General features: G+C 44.5%; 1 protein-coding gene across 1 annotated transcript in view; it reads right to left on the bottom strand.

Moving 5' to 3' along the window:
• arglu1a (arginine and glutamate rich 1a) overlaps positions 1–18,196 on the bottom strand; it is a 28,308-nt gene extending 10,112 nt beyond the window's left edge. The window contains exons 1-3 of the mRNA XM_061841065.1: positions 17,603–18,196; positions 3,861–4,086; positions 1,311–1,394 (exon numbers count right to left, since the gene is read on the bottom strand). Of these exons, the coding sequence (XP_061697049.1) occupies positions 1,311–1,394; positions 3,861–4,086; positions 17,603–17,928 (636 nt within the window). The 5' untranslated portion in view covers positions 17,929–18,196. The remainder of the gene's footprint in view (positions 1–1,310; positions 1,395–3,860; positions 4,087–17,602) is intronic.
• Between the last annotated feature and the right edge of the window lie 4,787 nt (positions 18,197–22,983).

Below are 22,983 nucleotides of genomic sequence, written 5' to 3'. Positions count from 1 at the left end.
CAGCAAGGTGGATGATAGTCTAAATGTTTTTTTTTTTGGAGCATGTAGTCACACGATCAACCAAAACTGCCTCAGATTGAGCACCCCTGGTGTAAGTGAATTTCCTTTGACATGGCTCAGAATGTTCATGACTTTCGACGTAAACGCGCTCGCAGTACGTGAAGGAGCTCGGAACGTGCTTTTGGCATCACTTTCCTACATGCTCAGTACAGTTAACTTGCATTTCCCTTTTCCGGCTGAATACTGATTGTTTAGGAGCGAGCTTGTTTTGTTAACGTTTATGAAATAAACACGTAAATTAATGTCAAGACAACACAAATCAAGCGACGTCTATCAATATTTTTTCTACTCGTAATACATTCTATGCGCGTGATTTTTCTTGCTCGTCTGTGCACGCTCGTCAAATGTGACTGTTATGTTGTGCATTCAAACCTTGTTTTACAAGCCACTTGTTGCCAGATTGTTGTTTTCGTACATGCATGTGTTCACGAGCATCAGCTAGCGTACCTGCCTAGTCCCATGTCATAGCATGACTGAGCCATATGAAGTCAAGTTACGTTTTCATGTTTTGCAATGTCAGATTTTTTATATCGTTTCATGTTTTTTGTACCAAGCCTTCATGAATTTTGATTACGTTATGCACGGGTGAGCCTGAATTAATGAGAACTGACAAGAAAAGGATGGCAGCATTTGCTGGAGACAGAGTAAAAATATTTCATAAAAATAACAACCCCCCCCAACCCGACTTCTGAAATGGAGGAAATTGGAACTACAACTTTTTTTTTGTTTGACCTAAGGATTATCGATTCTAAAAACCATGATACTGACAGCTATACAAGTTTTCCTGATCATTTCAAAACTGAACAGTGATTTCCAGCAAATTGTAATTGCAAGTCGTCCATTTTCTGTACAGGATATCTTGCATTGGAGAGATACAGATTTGGTTGTGGTGGATTACGGTGGTCTTGCTTGAGTCATCGTGAATACCACTTGAGTACTAAGCACGACATGACCTGCTGAAATATGATTGGCTACTGCATCGCTGGAATGGTGTGACTCGGATGGTGTGTCCCGTCTAAATCTCCTTTGAGATTTAAAAGAATGTGCCACTGGAACCATACAGGCCGCCACCTTATCTAGCATTAGCACAACTGTACACCAATTTGCCACATTAGTAAATGAGAAAGTTGTGTGGTGATGAACTGAACAGGATGCGTGCTGTTCAAAAACATCATACTGAATGATTTGGACTTTTTTCATCCCGACATAAAACGAGGAAAAAAATTGAGGGGGAAAAAAAAGTAGCATACCAGCTTTGCCTGGGCCTCTGCAATTTTACGGTTATTCTCCTCCAAGATTTTTTCAAGCTCCTCCCGCTTAGATTTTTCTTCCTCCTAGATGGGTGACACGATGGCATGTTAGCGCACAAACAGGTGACAACCATACCATACTTTGTACACTTGCATTAACCATACATACATGCACACTGATTAGATTTTTTACACCACAGAGAAGCTTTTTAAGTCTCTTGTACGACCACACCGTGGCTCTTTTTGCAGCCACGCCACATTGTTCTAAATTTAGAGTGGGGGTGGGGGGGTTACAAAGCCAACCCTTTGCCCTTCCGCTACAGCTGTTATCCTTTTAGAAACATTTTAAGTTTAGCCACACCAAGGTTTCTGTATTATTGTGAAATAATTAGCAATTTAAAAATAATCAGTGGGAACCCCCTCACACTCAACAAGTATCAATGACAATCTAGAAGAATAGACAGTATATGTCCTCAGCAAAAAAAAAAAAAATACAGGAATAAAATGGAATAGTGTTGGCTCACCAATGCATGTATACCTACGCATGTTCCTTGCCTGTGTATCTACACAACTGGTGTAAGCATTCCGCATAAAACAGTTGTATATTTACTGTCTTGTCCAGACTCTGTGGCCCCTGCAGACAGAGAAACACTCCAGGGGTGCGTGTGTAGGTGGGTATGGGGAACTCTGCCAGACAGCACCCGCGGTATTCCTCTTTAAAACTGATTTCTGCGCTGCTGAGCCTGCAGCCACTGCTCGCATTCAAGTATTGTTTTTCCATTTCTGTGCAGTGGCACAGCCCCAGATGATAGCAGAGTGAAGGAGAGTACAGCACAAAGTGGTGTTTGTGTGTGTTCAAGAGGGACCGGACCACGGTAAAACTTACAGAACAGGACACAAGCCACAGCTGAGCTGAAAGGCTGCAGGCCAGCTCAGGTCAAGTGCTAGTTAGGAAGGTGGTTACAAATAACAATATCAATTTTTACAAACAGCCCTATAGAAGAAGCAAGTCATGAGTAAAACAGTACATTTTTTTCTTAGGAGGAAAAAAAAAAAGTTAAACAAGCAAAGGTAAAACTAAGCTATCAGACAGGAAACATATTTATCAGTAACAAATGGATTTTTTTTTAAAGGCCTGAATTAAATCAAGGTTGTTAAGAAAACCTGGATAGAACAAATGTTCTGTTGAAAAAGAACTACATAAGAATACATGCGTGAGTCCAATTGTGGGAAATCTGGACAGATAAGACCTGCAGTGTGAACACTTGGGCTTATCTCGTTTTACATCAATGTGTGTGTATGCATAAAAGTATGTTACTGAATTAATCCAAATAGCAAAGAAGGTGTACATCCTACAGCTTTAACTCTAGATGGAACTAACCACTCTCCTTCCCATGTAAGAAGGCGTCATTTGGTTCATATCAAAACCTGCAAAACTAACATCCTGTAATAATGCATGTGGTGGTTGCACAGAGCATAAACATATCTCCTGGCTTTTACCTATAAACAGTATTTTAAGATCTATATCAAGAAATTCTTTTCATGGTGAGTGTATCTACTTTCTAATCCTAGGCATTTCCAAATACTGGTTTCTAAGAAATTGTAACATAGATTTGTTATACCTAATTTGAGGTTCCTTATTATATATCAAAAGAAAGGTTAACTGATAAATGGACGGCAATCCAAGTTTTTCAAGTCATGCCAGGGAAAATTTTTATCTAATTATTGAGATCTTAATGATAACTATTTCTCTTTTATTTTTGAATGATGACATGAGGAATTTAAGACAGGTATGTAAATGACTACATTTCTCTGGTGACAGTGAAGCCTTCACCACATTTAATGTCTATTTTGGAGGCAAGATGTGACATTTGATTAGGATCATTTGACTATTCCATATGATAATTATGTTGTAAAAACACAATCATTAAATGGATCACAATTTAGCTTGTATGTTGAAATGTTAACATGATCCCTGAAGGATGCCACTTCAATGGCATTGCAAAGTCAGTTTCCACCAAGCAGTTCAGTTTGCCAGAGTGGTTCAGAACAGAAACTCGAATTAGGCTTTTAATTCCACTGTGTCCCCATAGGGTGGTGATAGCTATATATCCTAATTTGTGTTTCTTCAAAAGTAGTGTGACGAATTCTACACTAAGAATGATCAGTGCAATAAGAAAAAACATTATTGGCTGTGTTTCTGAGGATTGGTATGGTTAATTGATATCCACCATCACAAGAAGTACTGCATTTTGTACAGTAAAACCAGTGTGCCAAGAATTGATCAGTAGAAAGCCTCACTCAACTTTGGATGATGGAAGAGCAAATTACTAAACTGACCCATAATATGCAGCTTGTTGGAAACAGGGCTCAGCAGTCCCATTGGTTGTGAAAGCTTTAAGGGGTAAAATATTCAGACTGGGACACTGGAAGAGGGGCCCTCCAAATTCACCTCCACCGAGTCTCGTTTGTAGAGGGTGACTGGACTTTAAAAGGTTGGGGTAAGAAGAAGAGAAAGGAGGGGCTAAATTCCAAACGACAGAGCGTTACCTCTCTGGCTTTTTGTGCTGCCAACTCAGCATGTCGCTGTCTTTCCAGTTCCTCCAGCAGCTGTCGCTCCATGATGCGCTTTGCTTCCTCAACGCGACGTAACACCTCCCGCTCAATCTCGTCCTTACGTTTCTCCAGCTCTTCTTCTACACGCTTTGCCACCAACTCCTCCACTCGCCGCGCTGTCTCCTCTTCAATAAGCTTTTCCTCAATCTCCTGCTGGCGACTAGTGGAGAACAGATGAAGAACTGGTTAGAGAAAATGATGCAAATTTTCCCAATTGGAAATCACATAAGTAACTAGCAATGCATAGTAATTATTGGGATAATAATTCAAAAAAGTAAGTTCTTCAAATTCATCACTAAAAACAGTCAATATCTGCAGTAAATTAGCATATGATCGCCAGCACTTGCTAAAATTGCAAGGATCTCGTACAGTGGTTCTTAACCTGGGTTCGATTGAACACTAGGGGTTCGGTGAGTCAGTCTCAGGGTTTTGGTGGAGCCTCTGCCGCGGAGATCAAGACACACTGATTCATCATGTCTATATGTGATGACATGCCGCGCTTGGTCATCACTGGCTGCAAATGATCACCTGACATTGCTTGGCCAATCTGTGCTGTGAGAAATTTAGTGCACTCAGGAGTGATCCAACGTGTGAATCTCATCGCAGTATATCATGTGACTACTATCTTCATATTTTAATCCATACTATGTCGAGCAAAAAAAGAAAGTGGTCGGACAAATATCTACAATGTGGATTCTCATGTATCACGGAACGGGATGGGAGTCAGCGTCCTATCTGCATGATTTGCAATGCCAAGTTGAGCAATTCTAGCTTCGCAACGGCAAAACTAAAGAAACACTTTGAAAAGCTGCATCTACATGGAGAATATGAGAACACAACACTGGCTGAATTCAAGGTGAAGAGAGCCAGATTCGATGATAAAGCCACTTTACCTGCTCTTGGATTTGTACCCATTAACAAACCGATCGTCATAGCATCAGATGAAGTTGCGTACCTGATCACAAAGCAGGGCAAACCATACACCATTTGTGAAACACTTGTAAAAGCAGCTGAATTAAAGATGGCGAATCTGATACTCGGAACAGCGGCCGAAGGTAGATTATCCCAAATTCCTCTCTCAAATGACACCATTAGCGACAGAATAGAGGACATGAGTAAAGACATCTTGCCTCAAGTACAGAGAAGAAAATAAGTATTTCAACACCCTGCTATATTGCAAGTTCTCCCACTTAGAAATCATGGAGGAGTCTGAAATTTTCATCGTAGGTGCATATCCACTGTGAGGGAGATAATCGAAGAAAAATCCAGAAATCACAATGTATGATTTTTTAAATTATTTATTTGTGTGATACACCTGCAAATAAGTATTTGAACAATTGAGAAAACCAATGTTAATATTTGGTACAGTAACCTTTGTTTGCAATTACAGAGGTGAATCGTTTCCTGTAGTTGCTCACCAGGTTTGCACACACTGCAGGAGGGATTTTGGCCCACTCCTCCACACCTTTCTAAGGATCATTGAGACCCCACGAGGTGATGTCTTGCATGGGGCTCGACTCCAATTGAGATTGACCATTATGTTTAGCTTCTTCTATTTTCTAATGATTGGTCCAACAGTGGACCTTTTTCACCAAGCTGCTTGGCAATTTCTCCGTACCCCTTTCCAGCCGTGTGGAGTTGTACAATGTTGTCTCTGGTCTCGGACAGCTCTTTGGTCTTGGCCATGTTACAAGCTTGAGTCTTACTGATTGTAGGGGTGGAGAGGTGTCTTTATGCAGCTAACAACCTCACACAGGTGCATCTGATTAAGGACTTTTGAAAAAATGGATGGCTGTGGTGCATTTCGGCAATATCTGTTCACAAAATTCAGACAAAAATTTGAAGTAAAATTTCTAAGTCCTGACCGAAAAAAAAAAATTGGGCAGAAGCTCCCCAACGGCCAAGGCCAGATTTTTCCCCCCATCCCCCTAACACTGGATAGCACAAAATCACATTTGTCATCAAAATTTGCTTAAAATATGCCATCTTGTCTCAAGACAAATGAAATAAGTGAACTATTCAGTAAAGACATCTAAAATTGTCTATTTCCCCACATTATACATATTATAATATGGATATAGAATATACACGAAAATATGTCCTATCATTTCTCCACAGTTAAAGAAGTTGATCTGTAGTATTTACTATTAACGTTTAAGTCTTAAACTTGTTACGTTGTACTGATACACTCAACCAGATTGCTCACTATCTTCGATATAGATGTTTTAATACTAATAGCATGAGTTGCCTTTAATATTGTGATATATATATATATATATATATATGATTTTAACTGACTTACCAGGTTTGTCAACCTTTCTAATGTGGTCGTACAAAAATCTCCGTTCAAGTCCTTTTCCTCAAGCCATGACTACTTGAACATGTTGCTAACACTTGCGTCTATTGCACGTATGTCAGCTTTCCTGTCTACCCGTTTGAACATTGTCCTGGGGCTGTAACTGGTCAATCACCCATGAATTAGTTTACACAAAATACAATTCAAATACTTGAGATTCAATGTTAAATCTGCCTTTTGTGTGCACAGGTGCACCCTTTGTGGCTTCCATTCTCGCCGAAATTTCGGAATCTCCGCGATATGGCGAGGACATGAGAAGGCGAGGGGAGAGGCATTACTGTTATTAGTGTTAGTGCCTCAACATGGCTACACTCGTGAAAGCAAAACAACAAACTCAAACGCGTGCTCGTTCAATGAGGTCAACTAATATCCGGCAATTTTTCCTCAATTTTCTGGAGGAATTTATGAAAATTTGAAAATCTGGAATTCCGGAGGACTTTCATCACTGATAATACATGGAGTGGAGGTGGACTTTTAAAGGCGGACTAATAGGTCTTTAGGGGAATCAGAATTCTAGCTGATAGACAGGTGTTCATATACTTATTTGCAGCTGTATCACACAAATCGTTAAAAAAAATAATAATAATCATACATTGTGATTTCTGAATATTTCTTTTTGGATTATTTCTCTCACAGTGGACATGCACCAACGAGGAAAATTTCAGACCCCTCCATGATTTCTAAGTGCGAGAACGTACAATATAGCAGAGTGCTCAAATAATTATTTTCTTCACTGTAGCTTTTTCTTTGGATACTGAACTTGGGAATGAGGCACTGGTTCGGTCGACCTCTTCCGGGACTTCGTTAAAGGGGAAATCCAGTGCTTGGCATGAACAATGTATCCAATTGGTCATGTAATATGTACTGTATTTTGACAATGTGACGTTAAATCCTCTCTCATTTTAGTGTTTTGAGAAGATTTTTTATCGACAATTCCGAATTTTCAGGGGCGCTGCCAGTTTCACGAGTCACATGACTTATGTACTCGTATGTGACGTGTAAGGTGCCGCGCCAAAGGCTCGATTACATTGTGCCCAGCGCTGATTTCTCGGATTTATCCTCATCTGATGAAGAAAAAGCAGTAATGGTTGATCGGGAAGGTGGAGGAATACTTCCATACACATTTGAACCTGTAGCTGTAAATAATGTTGAATATTCGGATGGTTCTTCAGGCGGAATGACGGCGGAGTCTGACCACTCGGAGGCCTACGTGCGGGACGTAAGTGCATAAAGAAAGACCCCCGGAGCTCTGGGCCGGCAGCCGCGGATGGTTCGGGGACGGGAATAACGGGGAAACTGATGAGCGAGCTCCGGCAGCGGGCCGGACGCCGAAGCTCGACTCGCTCGTCAGACTCCGCCGGACGCCGAAGCTCGACTCGCTCGTCAGACTCCGCCGGACGCCGAAGCTCGACTCGCTCGTCAGACTCCGCCGGACGCCGAAGCTCGACTCGCTCGTCAGACTCCGCCGGACGCCGAAGCTCGACTCGCTCGTCAGACTCCGCCGGACGCCGAAGCTCGACTCGCTCGTCAGACTCCGCCGGACGCCGAAGCTCGACTCGCTCGTCAGACTCCGCCGGACGCCGAAGCTCGACTCGCTCGTCAGACTCCGCCGGACGCCGAAGCTCGACTCGCTCGTCAGACTCCGCCGGACGCCGAAGCTCGACTCGCTCGTCAGACTCCGCCGGACGCCGAAGCTCGACTCGCTCGTCAGACTCCGCCGGACGCCGAAGCTCGACTCGCTCGTCAGACTCCGCCGGACGCCGAAGCTCGACTCGCTCGTCAGACTCCGCCGGACGCCGAAGCTCGACTCGCTCGTCAGACTCCGCCGGACGCCGAAGCTCGACTCGCTCGTCAGACTCCGCCGGACGCCGAAGCTCGACTCGCTCGTCAGACTCCGCCGGACGCCGAAGCTCGACTCGCTCGTCAGACTCCGCCGGACGCCGAAGCTCGACTCGCTCGTCAGACTCCGCCGGACGCCGAAGCTCGACTCGCTCGTCAGACTCCGCCGGACGCCGAAGCTCGACTCGCTCGTCAGACTCCGCCGGACGCCGAAGCTCGACTCGCTCGTCAGACTCCGCCGGACGCCGAAGCTCGACTCGCTCGTCAGACTCCGCCGGACGCCGAAGCTCGACTCGCTCGTCAGACTCCGCCGGACGCCGAAGCTCGACTCGCTCGTCAGACTCCGCCGGACGCCGAAGCTCGACTCGCTCGTCAGACTCCGCCGGACGCCGAAGCTCGACTCGCTCGTCAGACTCCGCCGGACGCCGAAGCTCGACTCGCTCGTCAGACTCCGCCGGACGCCGAAGCTCGACTCGCTCGTCAGACTCCGCCGGACGCCGAAGCTCGACTCGCTCGTCAGACTCCGCCGGACGCCGAAGCTCGACTCGCTCGTCAGACTCCGCGTTAGGGATCGCAAATGGTTACATTTAAACAGTTATAACCGGTTTTCGATTGTTTAAAACCGAAACCGTAATCGGACTTTCGAAATCGGTTAAAATTTCCAATAATTTCTTCCGATTCCGGTATTCCACATTGCGTTATTTTTTCAATATCATTTCCATTTTTTTCAAGAATGTTAACATTAAAACATTTTTTAAAAAAAAGAACAAAAATTTAAACTTACACGAGTGCGTTGTTTAAAGCCACATTCAACAAGCTTGTTTCTCAATAATGTATACAAAATACCCCATTACCACGGAGTAAATTAACGATCGATGGTGTAGCGCCGGAGAAAAGGAGTCGGAAGCGGAGTGTCGGACACAGACATCAAAACACTACTCGCATAACGGTGGGAACTCTGTGAACTCGTCATTCCGGAAGAGCAACAAAAACAGTCCGTGCGGAACCCTGCACCCCAACTCGAGGTCCCGTGAATTATGTAAACACCACAATGGTACCGATTGTAAAACCGGTTAATCGTTTTTTTTGCGATCCCTACTGCGCGTCATTCCAGTCCGAAGAACTATCCGCGGCTCCCGCCCCAGAGCTCTGGGGGCCTTTGTTTACGCACTTACCTCGGGTGCGTAGGCCTCAGAGTAGTCATTACGCCCGAAGAACCATCCGAATATCCAACATTATTTACAGCTACAGGTTCAAATCTGTATGGAAGTATTCCTCCATCTTCCCGATCAACCGATACTGCTATTTCTTCATCAGATGAGGATAAATCCGATAAATCAGAGCTGGGCATAAATGGTGTCCCAAGTAATCAAGCCTTTGGTGCGGCACTTTACACGTTACATCTGCGCACGTAAGTCATGTGACTCGCGAAAATGCCAGTGTCCCTGAAAATTCGGAATTGTTGATAAAAACCTTCTCGAAACACTGTTAAATGAGAGAGGATTTAAACATCACATTGTCAAAATAGAGTACATATTACATGACCTGTTGGATACATTGTTCATGCCAAGCACTGGATTTCCCCTTTAAAAAGGTGGTGGTTTCCCCAGAATCATTCTTTTCAATGGGAAGGATAGGTCTTGATTTTTCATTGGCAGCTGCCATCATAGTAACAAATGTATCCATTTTGGGCTGTTCAACAGTGGCATTTTCCCTCAAAGGAAAAATCACTACCCTAACATCTGGATTGAACTGTAATAATGTCTCAAAATCATGAGAACATTCGCATTGGATACCACCGTGCGTTTGCCCCAGTTGCAGTGCTTTTATCTCAGACAGCATGTCATCTCCAAATTCTTCCGGGGAAATTTGTTTGAATGTATTCTGGAGTGTTATAGAAGGGCTCACCTTTCTCAACTTATTACTCACGATGTATTTGCCGTTTAAAACAAGCAAGAAATTAAATCGCATGCAGTCTGCCACGATAACCGATAGCGTGAGGCAGACAGCAAGAAAATCACTTCCTGACTGGTTAATAATTTTATCTGCTTTTGAATATTTACGGGAAACCTAAATATTTTTATGGATGGCCTGAATGTCATACTAGGGTGGTACCGACTGCCGGAGACAAATTCCTTCTGTTGTTACAAATTTGGCCATTAAAGCGGGTTCTGATTGGGCTTTAACTTAACTGAAATACGAGCAGACACACATTACCATGGCGATGACAACTTGAGTGGATCGTGCAGAGTGTAATAGCAATAGTAATAGTAGAGAAAAATCGGGGAAATAAAGTATTCTTGTTAGCGGTGCTCAGTAGAAGACTTAAGTCAATGCTTGCTTGAGGCATGTTTACGTAGTTTAAATATGGTATAGCTTATAATCAGGGAACAAAACTTTATGTAGCCTAGCAAGCTAGTGCTAGCACTAACCATTGTAAGCGAACACACTGGTCTTCTGTCAAACCATGCGCTAAAGTTTTGGTACGTGTGAAGCAATTACAACAAAGTATTTTAATTACAGTAAGTTATTTATTCATTATTTCTTTTTTGTTGTAATGTTGATTTGACTTGACTGATTGGAATCTATGACCTGACACGAGTAATGATTTCCAACCTTTTTGAAGCTAGGGTACATATTTTACAATTGAAAAATCTCAAAACACAAAGAAAAAATGAAATTTCACAAAACGTAGATACATTATTGTATGTACTTCATCGCATCTAAGAGAAGCAATTCATTTTTTCTGTCACTATGCCTCAATGGCATAGACTAATGTAAATATTTTTTGAGAACACAACACAAGTATAAACAGTAAATGAACAAGTGTAAACAGACAATCCATCTTGTGATCAACTATATATATTTTTTTAAACTCGCTGACTGACTCCAAAAATTCCTGATCCTGTAAAGCATGCTAATTAGAGTTCAAAACTGCAAATTTGGGCGAAAAGTTGACGAATTTGGATGTACGTGACATGCTCTGCTACATTCACACACGATGTAACAAGATGTTCCAAAAAGCTGAACTTTCACCTTTTCAGTCTGCATAAAATTCCTCCCAAAAGTCTTGGGAATAATTGTTTTTTTTCCAAAAGTAATAAAAACCTTTGTTTTTAGGTGAGCTTTGGATCATGTCATTTTGTTGCAGCTTTTTTTAGAGGCTCAGCCACTCGGTTGATCGGAAAGACAGAAGAATACTTCCATACACAGCCGTGAGCGGCTCGGCCGCTTGGTTGATCAGGTAGATAAGAAGAATACTTCCATACACAGCCGTGAGCGGCACAGCTCGGGGGCTCAGGGGAGCCAAGACCTCGCTCCCCGGCACGTGTGCTCCAGGTCTCGGGGAGCAAGCTCATGGCTCAGCCACTCAGTTGATCGGCAAGACAGAGGAATATGTCCACACACAGCCGTGAGCAGCACAGCTCCAGGGCTTGGGGGAGCCGTGAACTCACTCCCCGGCGAGCGTGCTCCAGGGCTCGAGGAGGGAGCTCACAGCTTGGCCGATCGGCAAGACGGAGGAATACTTCCATACACAGCCGTGAGCACCGCTCGGCCGCTCACGGCTGTGTATGGAAGTATTCCTCCGTCTCCCTGATCAACTGAGGGGCCGAGCCGGTCACGGCTGTGCCGCTCACAGCTTGCCAAGCCGCTCACGGCCATGTATGGAACAGGGTTCATACTCAGTCTGACCAAAAAAATTTAAGGGCTTTTTAGGGGAATTCATAGGGGCTGACACGGAAAAAATTTAGGGCCGACACGAAAAATTTAGGGCCATCGTGGGAAATCAAGAGTAAGGAAAAAAGACTCACCCAATAGTGCCATCAACCGTTGTTGGTTCATCAAATGTTCCAGTATCTCAGTACCTGTGACATTGATCACCTGTCGCCCCTTGTGGTAGTTCTCATTGATATGACCATTGTCAACGTCTTCACATAACAGTATACAGAAAAACAGATTCTAACTACAATTGCAACTATATACACAAATGTCTTCTACTGATGTCTGTTTCTGCACCCCTACTCCAGCTCCTTGAGCCTACCCAGTGCCTCCTCTATTTGTTGCTGCAGAGGTGCCAAAGTGTCCTTGTCTTGTCCTTTGCTCTGCCTCTTGAGTGCATTGGCCTCGGTGATAAACCTATGATTCCTCTTTTCTTAAGTCTCCTCACACAGCCTGTCAGCCTTCTCAATAAGCGTAGATATGTCAGTCTCTATTCTGGCTTTTTTGGCTTTGAGGCAGTAGAGATGAAAAGTGGGCAGCGATAGCAAATGTAGCCAGGTACGAAGTCTTCCTTTCCCCACAGTGGTAGTTTTTAGCAATTTCACCGTCTGGGAACATGACTGCTTTCGAATTATTTTCACAAGATTTGTAACTGTAATGGCTTCAGATCATTCAGTCCACACGATCTCTGCCTTTAAGGAGTCCATCTTCGTGTATAGAACTACGTTCATAAAGCCCGACTTCTGGCTGGTTGAAGTCGATTGCTGGAAAACTGTAGGTGCGCATGCACTGCTAGTACCACTGCCTGAAGTTGATGCTTCACTATCTTGATATTTTAGAAACCGATTCATACCAACGAAAGATGAAAGCGTCTTCGCCAAATCAGCGTGTTTCCTGTTTTCCCGGTGCGACTCCAGCGCTTTGACGTCCATCTTTTCAAGCTGGTAACTGCTTGCACAGATGGCAGTAAAACATGTGCCGATCTTTTGGATCTCGACGAACCCAGCTCCCAAACTCCTTACTTTCAACCCAAGCTTCTTGAAAAATGCACTTCCCCTTGATACAAGTTGGATCGATGAAAGAACTACGCTACGTCGTAACGAAGACGAAGTGAAATTCCTACTCACGGAAACAGACAATGGAATAACGACAAGATGGCGACAAGTTGTCAACACGGTGACTTCCATTGACAATTTCCGGCTGATTTGGACGCCAGACGGATCGCTATTTTTTTTTTAAATAAAAGATTTTTTTTTAAGGAGAATTTTGGCGGTAGAGGTCCTACCTTTGATTTTTTTTTTTAATTTAAGGCCTTTTTAGGGGCTTGACCGGTTTTCGCGGATTTTAAGGACTTTTAGGACTCCCTAAATGCACCTTCGAAAATGTAGGGGTTTTTAGAAATCAGCGCTGGGCATAAATGGTGTCCAATGTAATCGAGCCTTTGTTGCGGCATGGTACACGTCACAACCGCACACGGAGGTCATGTTACTCGCGAAAATGGCAGCGCCAATGAAAATTCGTAATTGTCAATAAAAATATTCTCAATACACAATTAAATGAGAGAGGATTTAACATCAGATTGTCAAAATAGAGTACATATTACATGACCTATTGGATACATTGTTAATGCAAACCAGTGTATTTCCCCTTTAGAGGAGGACTTTGTCCAAAAATTTCTATGTACAATAAACCCTTCAATCTGAAGTATTATTATTATATATTTTGGACATTAAGAGAAAAAAATTGAAAATATATATATTTTTTTAAATCCACGCAATATCTGGATATGTGGCAGCTTTCACAGCCAGACCCAGAAGAAAGGTCCTTAATACCCGCCCCGTGACGTCACCAGGTCTCAGCATTCCAGACCATTCTTTCGAGCTAGACCAAGATGCCGTGTTGTGCCCAAACTGTAACAACAATGAGAGAACGCACCCAAATGTGTCTTTCTTTAACCTCCCGTGGAGTCATTTAATTACTACTATTATTACTAAAATAATTATTAATTAATTAAGATAATTGTTTTTGTTTGTAATTATTGTTCACAAAAATCAGCCACAAAATGCAGTGAAGACATATCCACAAGCAATGGGGTCAGGACAGGACGCACTGTAGACGTGGCAAACGCTGATTGGCTGTCAGTTTTCCATCCAGGTGTCATTGGAATGTCTGAACGAGAGAAGAATTTCGATAATAGTTTCCATTTGAGAGATGTTTCTCATGATATCTCTGGATAATTTTGGCATTAAAAGAAACACTGAACCCTCAACTACTAACTTTTGTGTGCTCTCATTCCCATTTTTTTCAACAAAGTCTTCCTTCAAGTTACAGTGCTTTGTGAATGTATTCAGCCCCCTTGAACTTTTCAACTTTTTGCCACACTTCAGGCTTTAAATTTATGTCATTTTTTATTATTTAAATTTTTTGTCAAGAATCATCAACAAGTGTGACACAATCGTGAAGTAGAATGAAATTTATTGGACATTTTATACTTTTCTAACAAAAAAAAAACTGCAAAGTGGGGCGTGCAATATAATTAGGCCCTTTTATCTTCAGTGCAGCAAACTCACTCCAGAAGTTTAGTGAGGATCTCTGAATGATCCAATGTTGACTGATGATGTATAAATACACCTGCTGTGTGATAGTTTCAGGGTTCTGTGCAGAAAGCAACATGAAGACCAAGGAACACACCAGCCAGGTCCGAGATACTATTGTGGAGAAGTTTAAAGCCGGATGTGGATACAAAAAGATTTCCCAAGCTTTAAAAATCTCAAGGAGCACTGTGTAAGCAGTCATATTGAAATTGAAGGAGTGTCAGACCACTGCAAATCTACCAAAACCCGGTCATCCCTCTAAACTTTCATCTCGAACAAGGAGAAGACTGATCAGAGATGCAGCCAAGAGGCCCATGATCACTCTGGATGAACTGGAGAGATCTACAGATGAGGTGGGAGAGTCTGTCCATGGGACAATAATCAATCGTACACTGCACAAATCTGGCCTTTACGGAAGAGTGGCAAGAGAAAGTCATTTTTCAAAGATATCCATAACAAGTCTTGTTTTAAGTTTGACACAAACCAGCTGGGAGACACACCAAACGTGAAAGAAGGTGCCCTGTCAGATGAAACCAAAATTGAACTTTTTGGCCACAATGCAAAACGATATGTTTGGTGTAAAAGCAACACACTGCATCACCCTGAACACACCAGCCCCACTGTCAAAAATGGTGCTGGCAGCCTCATGGTTTAGGCCTGCTTTTCTTCAGCAGGGACAGGGAAGATGGTTAAAATTGATGGAAAGATGAATGGAGCCAAATACAGAACCATTCTGGAAGAAAACCTGTTGGGAGTCAGCAAAAGACCTGAGACTGGGACGAAGATTTATCTTCCAAGAAGACAATGATCCAAAACATAAAGCCAAATCTACAATGCAATGGTTAACAAATAAATGTATCCATGTGATAGAATGGCCAAGTCAAAGTCCAGATGTGAATCCAATCAAGAATCTGTGGGCAGAGCTGAAGACTGCTGTTCACAAACGCTCTCCATCCCGCCTCACAGAGCTCACGCTGTTTTGCAAGGAAGAATGGGCAATAATTGCAGTCTTTCGATGCGTAAAACTGATGGAGACATATCCCAAGCGACTTGCAGCTGTAATTGCAGGAAAAGGTGGCGCTACCAAGTATTAATGCAATATTGTACACCCCACTTTTCAGGTTTTTATTTTGTAAAAAAACAAAAAACGTTTGTCTTATGTGAAATATTTAAGAGGGTAAACTATGCAAAAATGAGAATTTGAGAAGGGGAACAATACTTATGCACCTTTTAAAGTTAAGTAATAAGTACTTCCATTCATTCACTTAAATTCATATTGGGACAACACATTTATAGCATAAACTCAGTATGAACATATATAGTTACAAAGCCACACAACGCTGACTATACAGTGGCCTCCATAATTATTGGCACCCCTGGTTAAGATGCGTTTTTTAGCTTCTATTTTTTTTTTCTAAATAACATGGGACCTTAATGGAAAGAAAAAAAAAAAAGAGAAAAATCCAACCTTCAATACAAGTGCATTTATTCAATGGGGAAAAAATCCCACATAAAGAAATAATTATTTGACATAAAATAATGTGTGTCACAATTATTGTCACCCCTGGTATTAATACTTTGCACAACCCCCTTTTGCCAACAAAACAGCACCTAATCTTCTCCGATAATGTTTCACAAGATAGGAAAAGACAGAAAGAGGGATCTTCACCCATTCCTCTTTGCAGAATCTCTCTAAATCATCCAGAGACCTGGGCCCTGGGTGATTCGAACATTTGTGTAAGTCCAAAAGCATTAAGAGTGAAGGGCGCGTTAGTAGAGCGAGTCTATGGCATGGATAACTTGCATATCTGTGGAGGGACCATTAAGATGAAATATGGGTGACAATACAAGTTTTTGACCAACGTACACTGCTATCCAAGCAATGTTTCAAGGAAATCCCTCCTTATTTCAGCAAAACAATGTCCAGCTATATTATGAATGTGTTACAATTGCGTGGCTTGTGGAAAAGAGTCTTAGTACCAGCAGTTACGTCTCCCACTAAAAATGTGCAGCATTATGAGGCGCATAATAAAATAAGGGAGACCGTGGACTGTTGAGTAATTCACGTGGTATATCACGAAAGAAGGGGGAAATTAGTGTATCCCCCCCCCCGAAAAATAAAAAAGTATCAATTAGTGTCCTCAGTTCGCAAAAGCTTACTGAGTGTTCTTAAAAGGAAAGGTGATGTAACACGAGTAAACATGCCACGTCCCATCTTTTTGGGAAGTGGTGCAAACAAAAAATGAGTATCATCATCAAACATTTATCAGTTGGAACATTTAAATATAAATATAATATAATATATAAATACAAAATATAAATATAAAATATTTCTCTTTGTAAAGTATTGAATTGACTAGAGGCTGAAAATGATTTGCAAATCATTGTAATTCATTTTTATTTACATTTCGCACATCCTAAATTCATTGGAACTGTGGTTTGTAATACAAAATCAGGCCTTCTCACGTGCTGGGCAGACAAGACCAATTCGAATAGCTTTAAAAAGAACATTGGTTATTTCCAACCTATATTATCTTTCAAACCCGATACCCGGACATCAAAGATTACAAAAAATAACATTTTAAAATTTGTTGGAAGAGGACCTTTATGTGCAGCACATTTGTGATTAATTTTCAAGCACAAAACTTTGGCAATTAAATATTTTAATCCTGTTTTCAAATATTTAGGTACAATTTGTTTACATTTTAGGTACAATAGAATTTAAGCGAACTGTTTTCACAATATTTGAGTGCAATGTTACCCATTTGTAAACAGTTAATGCCTTACAGTTTATACTTCTGCCCAATTTTTGACAACCACTTGGTCTAAATATGCCATGTATTTTAATGTTGGGCGTAATTGTGTATTTGAAGGGTCGTATTTTTGAGGAGGTACTTGGTGTAAAGGTTTTACAACCACTGCTTTAAACCAATCAAGTCAGTAAGAATAATTCAGTCTGTGTAAGGAGGAGATGCCACTGACATAAATCATCGTGGAAAATTGTAAATGAAATAAGCATTAAAATTGAGAGCCATGTGTAACTAGTTGAGGCCTTGTCTCATCGAGCCCTGTGCTAAAGGCTGGCGTTGTCAACCACAGAAAGCTAAGGTAGCATGTTAAATTAAGATGTAACAGACGAGTGTCACTGTATTGTGCAAAATCCTCACATTTTTCTTTGCCGTTCCATTTCAGCTTTCCTTTCCTCCTCCTCCTTCCTTTGCTTCTCGTCTAACGCATTCCTCTTGCTCAATGTTCTTCCGAAAATGTCTATACGATCCGGTGGAGACGCCGCTCTCTCCCTGCGAGATGAGGTTACAGCAGATCGGGACCGGGAACGAGAATCTCTGCGCCTTATTCTCTTCGCATCTCTTGACTTAGAACGCTTCTTTGACCTCTCCCTATCCCTGGATCGTGACCGACTCCTTTTCTTGCTGTGCTTGCTGCTTTTGGAATGTTTAGACCGGGAAGAGCTTCGGCTTCGAGAGCGGCCCATGTTGAACACTGTTCTTTTCGACCGCTAGTAAAACGTACGGCTTATGTGTGATCAGTTTTTTAAGGTCGAGTACAACACGCCCTTTTTAAAGTATTATTAATGAAAATTAACAGGCACGCCTACATTAAGAATTCTGATTTAACGGAATTATATTCCAAAAAGTGGTTTGCAGTTTGCTAGCCTATATCAGGCAAAAATGGCGAGTAGTACTTTAGTCCCATCGTGCATCGCGTCGACCGTTTTGAGTCGGCCTTTTTACTCAACCAATGAACTCGAAATGCATAGCTACTTGACTAACCAATGTGCCTACTTGGTGGCCATGTTGGAAAGGTCGGCTATACCATAGAAGGCAATGCAAGGACACTGAATTAAGTCAGACGGCACGGTAGTTGACTTAGCGCATTATCCTCACAGTACTGATGACCTGGCAGAGACGTAGAATAAAACCTAGACTGCGCACTCTGTACACATTATGTCTGCCGTCATCAATGACGTAGAATGCAAACTAGACTGCGCACTCTGTATCCAACATTGGTTCCACCATGGTCAACAAGCTCTAACTTCCGGTCATGGCAAAAACCATGGTGAACAATACACACATTATGGAAAACGCTGCGATAAATCTAAATACTTCGGATGTTTTAGATCCCTACAGACATGCATATCTTCTTCTATTATAAGCATTAACATTTGCAGCATGCAGTTTGAGAAGCTACATTGACACAGACATATGTAATAGAGCTTTTCACTTCATCATAAAATCACGTCATATCGCCACATTGCTGGTCAAACAAAGCATTGTTGCAAGTTAATTCCATTGAGATGAAACGAAAATGTCTTGTAGCACAACATCCAGAGTTTTGTCCGATACCGTTAAACATTTAGAAGGTGGTAATAAACGAAGGTACGTGGAAAAATAAGAAACACTTGGCATAGAGGACCCATATTTAATGCCGAAGTCGATGTTTTCCCCGATAATAAATTGGACTGTTAACCCGTTTCTGCTTGTCTTGGACAACTGGATATACACATGTATCTGGTGAGTAAGCTGTCGATATTTACACAGAAAAGTTAGAAAGCGTATAAAAGTCTGGACGTGTAGCTCCGGAGAAAAGGAGTCGGAGGCGGAGTGTCGGACACAGGAACAGAACTTAGCTTTATTGTTCGACATCACAAAACTACTCGCATAACGGCGGGAACTCTGTTAACCTTTACTCCGGAAGCGCAACAACAAAAACAGTCCGTGTGGAACCCCGTACCCCAACTCGAGGTCCCGCGGTGAATTATGTAAACACCACACAAGCCCCCCCAGAATTCACCCATAGTTAAAATCTTTGTGCCGTGGAGGGAAGACGACCCGACCCCGGCGGGTGTGCACTGTAGGGGCCGGGGGGGGGGGGGGGGGGCACTGTCCATTGAGTCACGGGACAAGGGCCCAGGCGGGGTCAAGGGCAGCCTGGCAGGCGCAGAGGCACAGGGCAAAGGGGGACAACCCCGGCGCGGGGGGAGGGCCAACCCCAAAGGCTGGGCAATGTCTAGGTGCGCGGGCTTGACCCTGTCCACGGAAACAGTCTCGGGTCTGCCGCCAATGTCCACGAGCAGGCTCTTATCCCCGTGCTCCAGGACCCTGAACGGCCCGTAGTATGGGGGGCGAGAGGTCCACGGTGGGCGTCATGACGAACAAACACAAAATCCGCAGAGCGCAGGTGACGGGGCAGCCGGGCACCTGGGGTGCCATGTTGCGACGTGGGAACCGGCACGAACCCTTTTGCGGCCTCCAGCAGGGAGGACCGTTGCCTGGCTGCGGACCAGGGCGCTGTGGCGTCCGGGATGAATTCGCCGGGGACCCGCAGTGGCTGGCCGTAGACGAGTTCGGCGGATGAGGACAACAGGTCCTCCTTGGGGGCGCACCTGAGGCCGAGCATGACCCACGAGAGCTTATCCAACCAGTTGCCGTCCGTCAAGCCGGCACGCAGGGCTGCTTTCATGGAGTGGTGGAACCGCTCGCAAAGACCGTTCGCCTGGGGGTGATAGGCGGTAGTGCGGTGCAGCTTGACCCCCAAACTCTCAGCGTTCCAGAGTTCAGAGGTAAACTGAGGGCCACGATCTGAGGAAAGGTCGCACGGGGTCCCGAAGCGTGCAACCCACATGCCGATGAACGCCCGGGCCACGTCTGACGACGTTGTCGAGGAGAGGTGAACGGCTTCGGGCCAGCGGGTCGTCCTGTCCACCATGGTGAGCAAGTAGGTGAATCAGTGCGAGGGAGGAAGTGGACCTACCAAGTCGACGTTGACGTGGTCAAACCTCCTCTCGGGGACAGCGAAGAGCTCCAAGGGGCTTTTGTGTGGCGATGCACCTTAGCCCGCTGACAAGCCACGCACGAGTCGACCAGGCACAAACCCGTGTCAGAAATCTTGAGGGCCTGCACCCCGTGGTCCGAGGCCTGGTCTCCGCTCATGCGGGAGTAGTCGAGACCCAGATGCACAGTGCCGACGATCGCCCTGGAGAGGCAGTCCGCGACCACATTGGATTTGCCGGCGATGTGTTGGATGTCCGTAGTGTACTCAGAGATGAACGACAGTTGGCGTTGCTGGCGGGCGGACCATGGCTCGCCCACCTTGGACATGGCGAAAGTGAAGGGTTTATGGTCCACATATGCCGTGAACTCACGGTCTTCCAATAGGGAGTGGAAGTGGCGGATCGCCAGCCAGAGGCCGAGGAGCTCTCTATCGAACGTGCTGTATTTGGGCTCCCTGGGGACCTGCTGACGGCTGAAAAAGGCAAGCGGTTGCCAGGCGCCGCCGACCCACTGTTCGAATACGGCTAAACAGCGTAGTCCGATGCATCGGTAGTGAGAGCGACAGGGGCCCCGTGGGTCGGGTGGGCCAGCATAGCGGCACGACTCAGCGTGGCCTTCGTAGCCTCGAAGGCTTCCATCCTCTCGGCCATCCATTCGACGTCTTGGTTGGGGGCCTTGTCTTTAAGAGCCTCATAGAGCGGGCGCATTATGTGGGCCGCCCGGCGGATGAACCGGTGGTAGAAAGTCACCATCCCCAGGAACTACCGGAGGCCCCGAGCCGAGCGAGGTCGGGGAAAAGCGGAGACGGCCTCCACCTTTGCCGGAAGGGGGGCGGCGCCGTTCTTGTCTATGAGGTGCCCGAGGAACTGGATAGAGGGCACCCCGAAAACACACTTCGCCGGGTTGATGATCAGGCCATGCTGCTCAAGTCTTGCGAAGAGGTCGCGGAGGTGCATCAGATGTTCATCCTCCGAGGAGCTGGCGACGAGGATGTCATCCAAATAGACGAACACAAATGGCAAGTCCCTGAGCACAGAATCCATTCAACGCTCGAAAGATTGTGCCGCGTTTTTAAGACCAAACGACATCCTCAGAAACTCGAACAGTCCAAACGGAGTGATTACAGCTGTCTTGGGAACATCTGAGGGGTGTACGGAAACCTCGTGATACCCGCGCAGCAGGTCGACCTTGGAGAACAGGATTTTGCCCGCCAGGTGGGCTGAGAAGTCCTGAATGTGTGGAACAGGGTAGCGGTCGGGCGTAGTGGCGTCGTTAAGGCGGCGGTAGTCACCACACGGTCGCCACCCGCCACTCGGTTTAGGGACGATGTGTAGTGGCGAGGCCCACGGGCTATCCGAGCAGCAGACGATGCCCAGACGCTCCATGTTGGCAAACTTGGACTTAGCGACTGCTAGCTTCTCTGGGTCAAGCCGTTGGGCCCTCGCGTGAATCGGGGGGCCCTTGGTCTCAATGTGGTGCTCGACCCCATGTTTAGTCGTGGCAGAGAAGAAAGTGGGCCGTGTCAAGCCAGGCAACTCACCAAGGAGGAGTTGGTACTTGGTGCCGTCCGAGAGCGAACTGGAAAGACCGCCATAAGTCGCCTCATTGCGGACGCAGGCGACCGTGGAAAAAGTCAGTGCATCCACCAGACGGCCCCTCTTAACATCCACCAGCAGCCCGTGGGCACAAAAAAATCAGCGCGGAGGAGAGGGAATGAGACATCGGCAGTGACAAAGTCCCATGTGAAGCGCTGACTCCCGAAACACAAGTCCACAGTCCTCATGCCATAAGAGCGGATAGGGGAGCCATTAGCGGACAGGAGGGGTGGCCCATGAGTCCCGCGGACGTCTCCCAAGACTCCGGCAATTTGAGGATGGCGGTTGCCATGTTCGTTTCAGTCTCGAAAACGCCGGGACTGACGTCGGTGTCACCAGTGCAGCACCGGAGAAAAGGAGTCGGAGGCGGAGTGTCGGACACAGGAACAGAACTTGCTTTATTCTTCGACATCACAAAACTACTCGCATAACGGCGGGAACTCTGTTAACCTTTACTCCGGAAGCACAACAACAAAAACAGTCCGTGCGGAACCCCGTACCCCAACTCCAGGTCCCGCGGGTGAATTATGTAAACACCACAGACGCATACAAATACTTTATTGCTGGATCTGTTCTGAATCAGGAATAAATCACACATCATGATGGACCCACTCAGACTTTTTCAATACAAATACCAATATTTAAATAAATGACCCCTGGTAACTAGCATTCATTCACTATGACTGGGGGGGGGGGAATACAGAAGCGTTTTGTGGCAGCACGTTAACCTCCGTAAACCCCTCTGCGACAGTTTTTTAAAAAAAAAAAATATGCATTATTCTCAAATTAGTCAATATGGGATTTTAAATACTTGTTTATAATTTGTGATTGAAAAGAATAATTCCTATAGAGACGTGTGTACTTCGTTGGGCACCATCCATCATGTGCACGGTCTCTGTACACTTCTCATTTTTTCACTACAAATACCAATATTTAAATAAATGAACCCCTGTTTTACACAAACTCGCATTTATTAACTATGATTGCGGGAAAAAAAATTTAGGACAGGCAGTCGTCTCCTCTCTACACGGAAGCGTATTGCGGCCACAAGCACACACACTCCTCTGTAAACCTCTCTGCGACTTTTTTTTTTTAAATACGCAATGTTCTCAAATGAGTCAACATGGCATTATACTGTAAATACTTCTTGGTTATTTGAGA

Source organism: Syngnathoides biaculeatus, chromosome 14 (genome assembly GCF_019802595.1).
Source record: "Syngnathoides biaculeatus isolate LvHL_M chromosome 14, ASM1980259v1, whole genome shotgun sequence".
Taxonomy (NCBI): Eukaryota; Metazoa; Chordata; class Actinopteri; order Syngnathiformes; family Syngnathidae; genus Syngnathoides; species Syngnathoides biaculeatus.
Note: the sequence above shows the minus strand (reverse complement) of the source record. Positions and strands in the feature narration are given on the sequence as shown.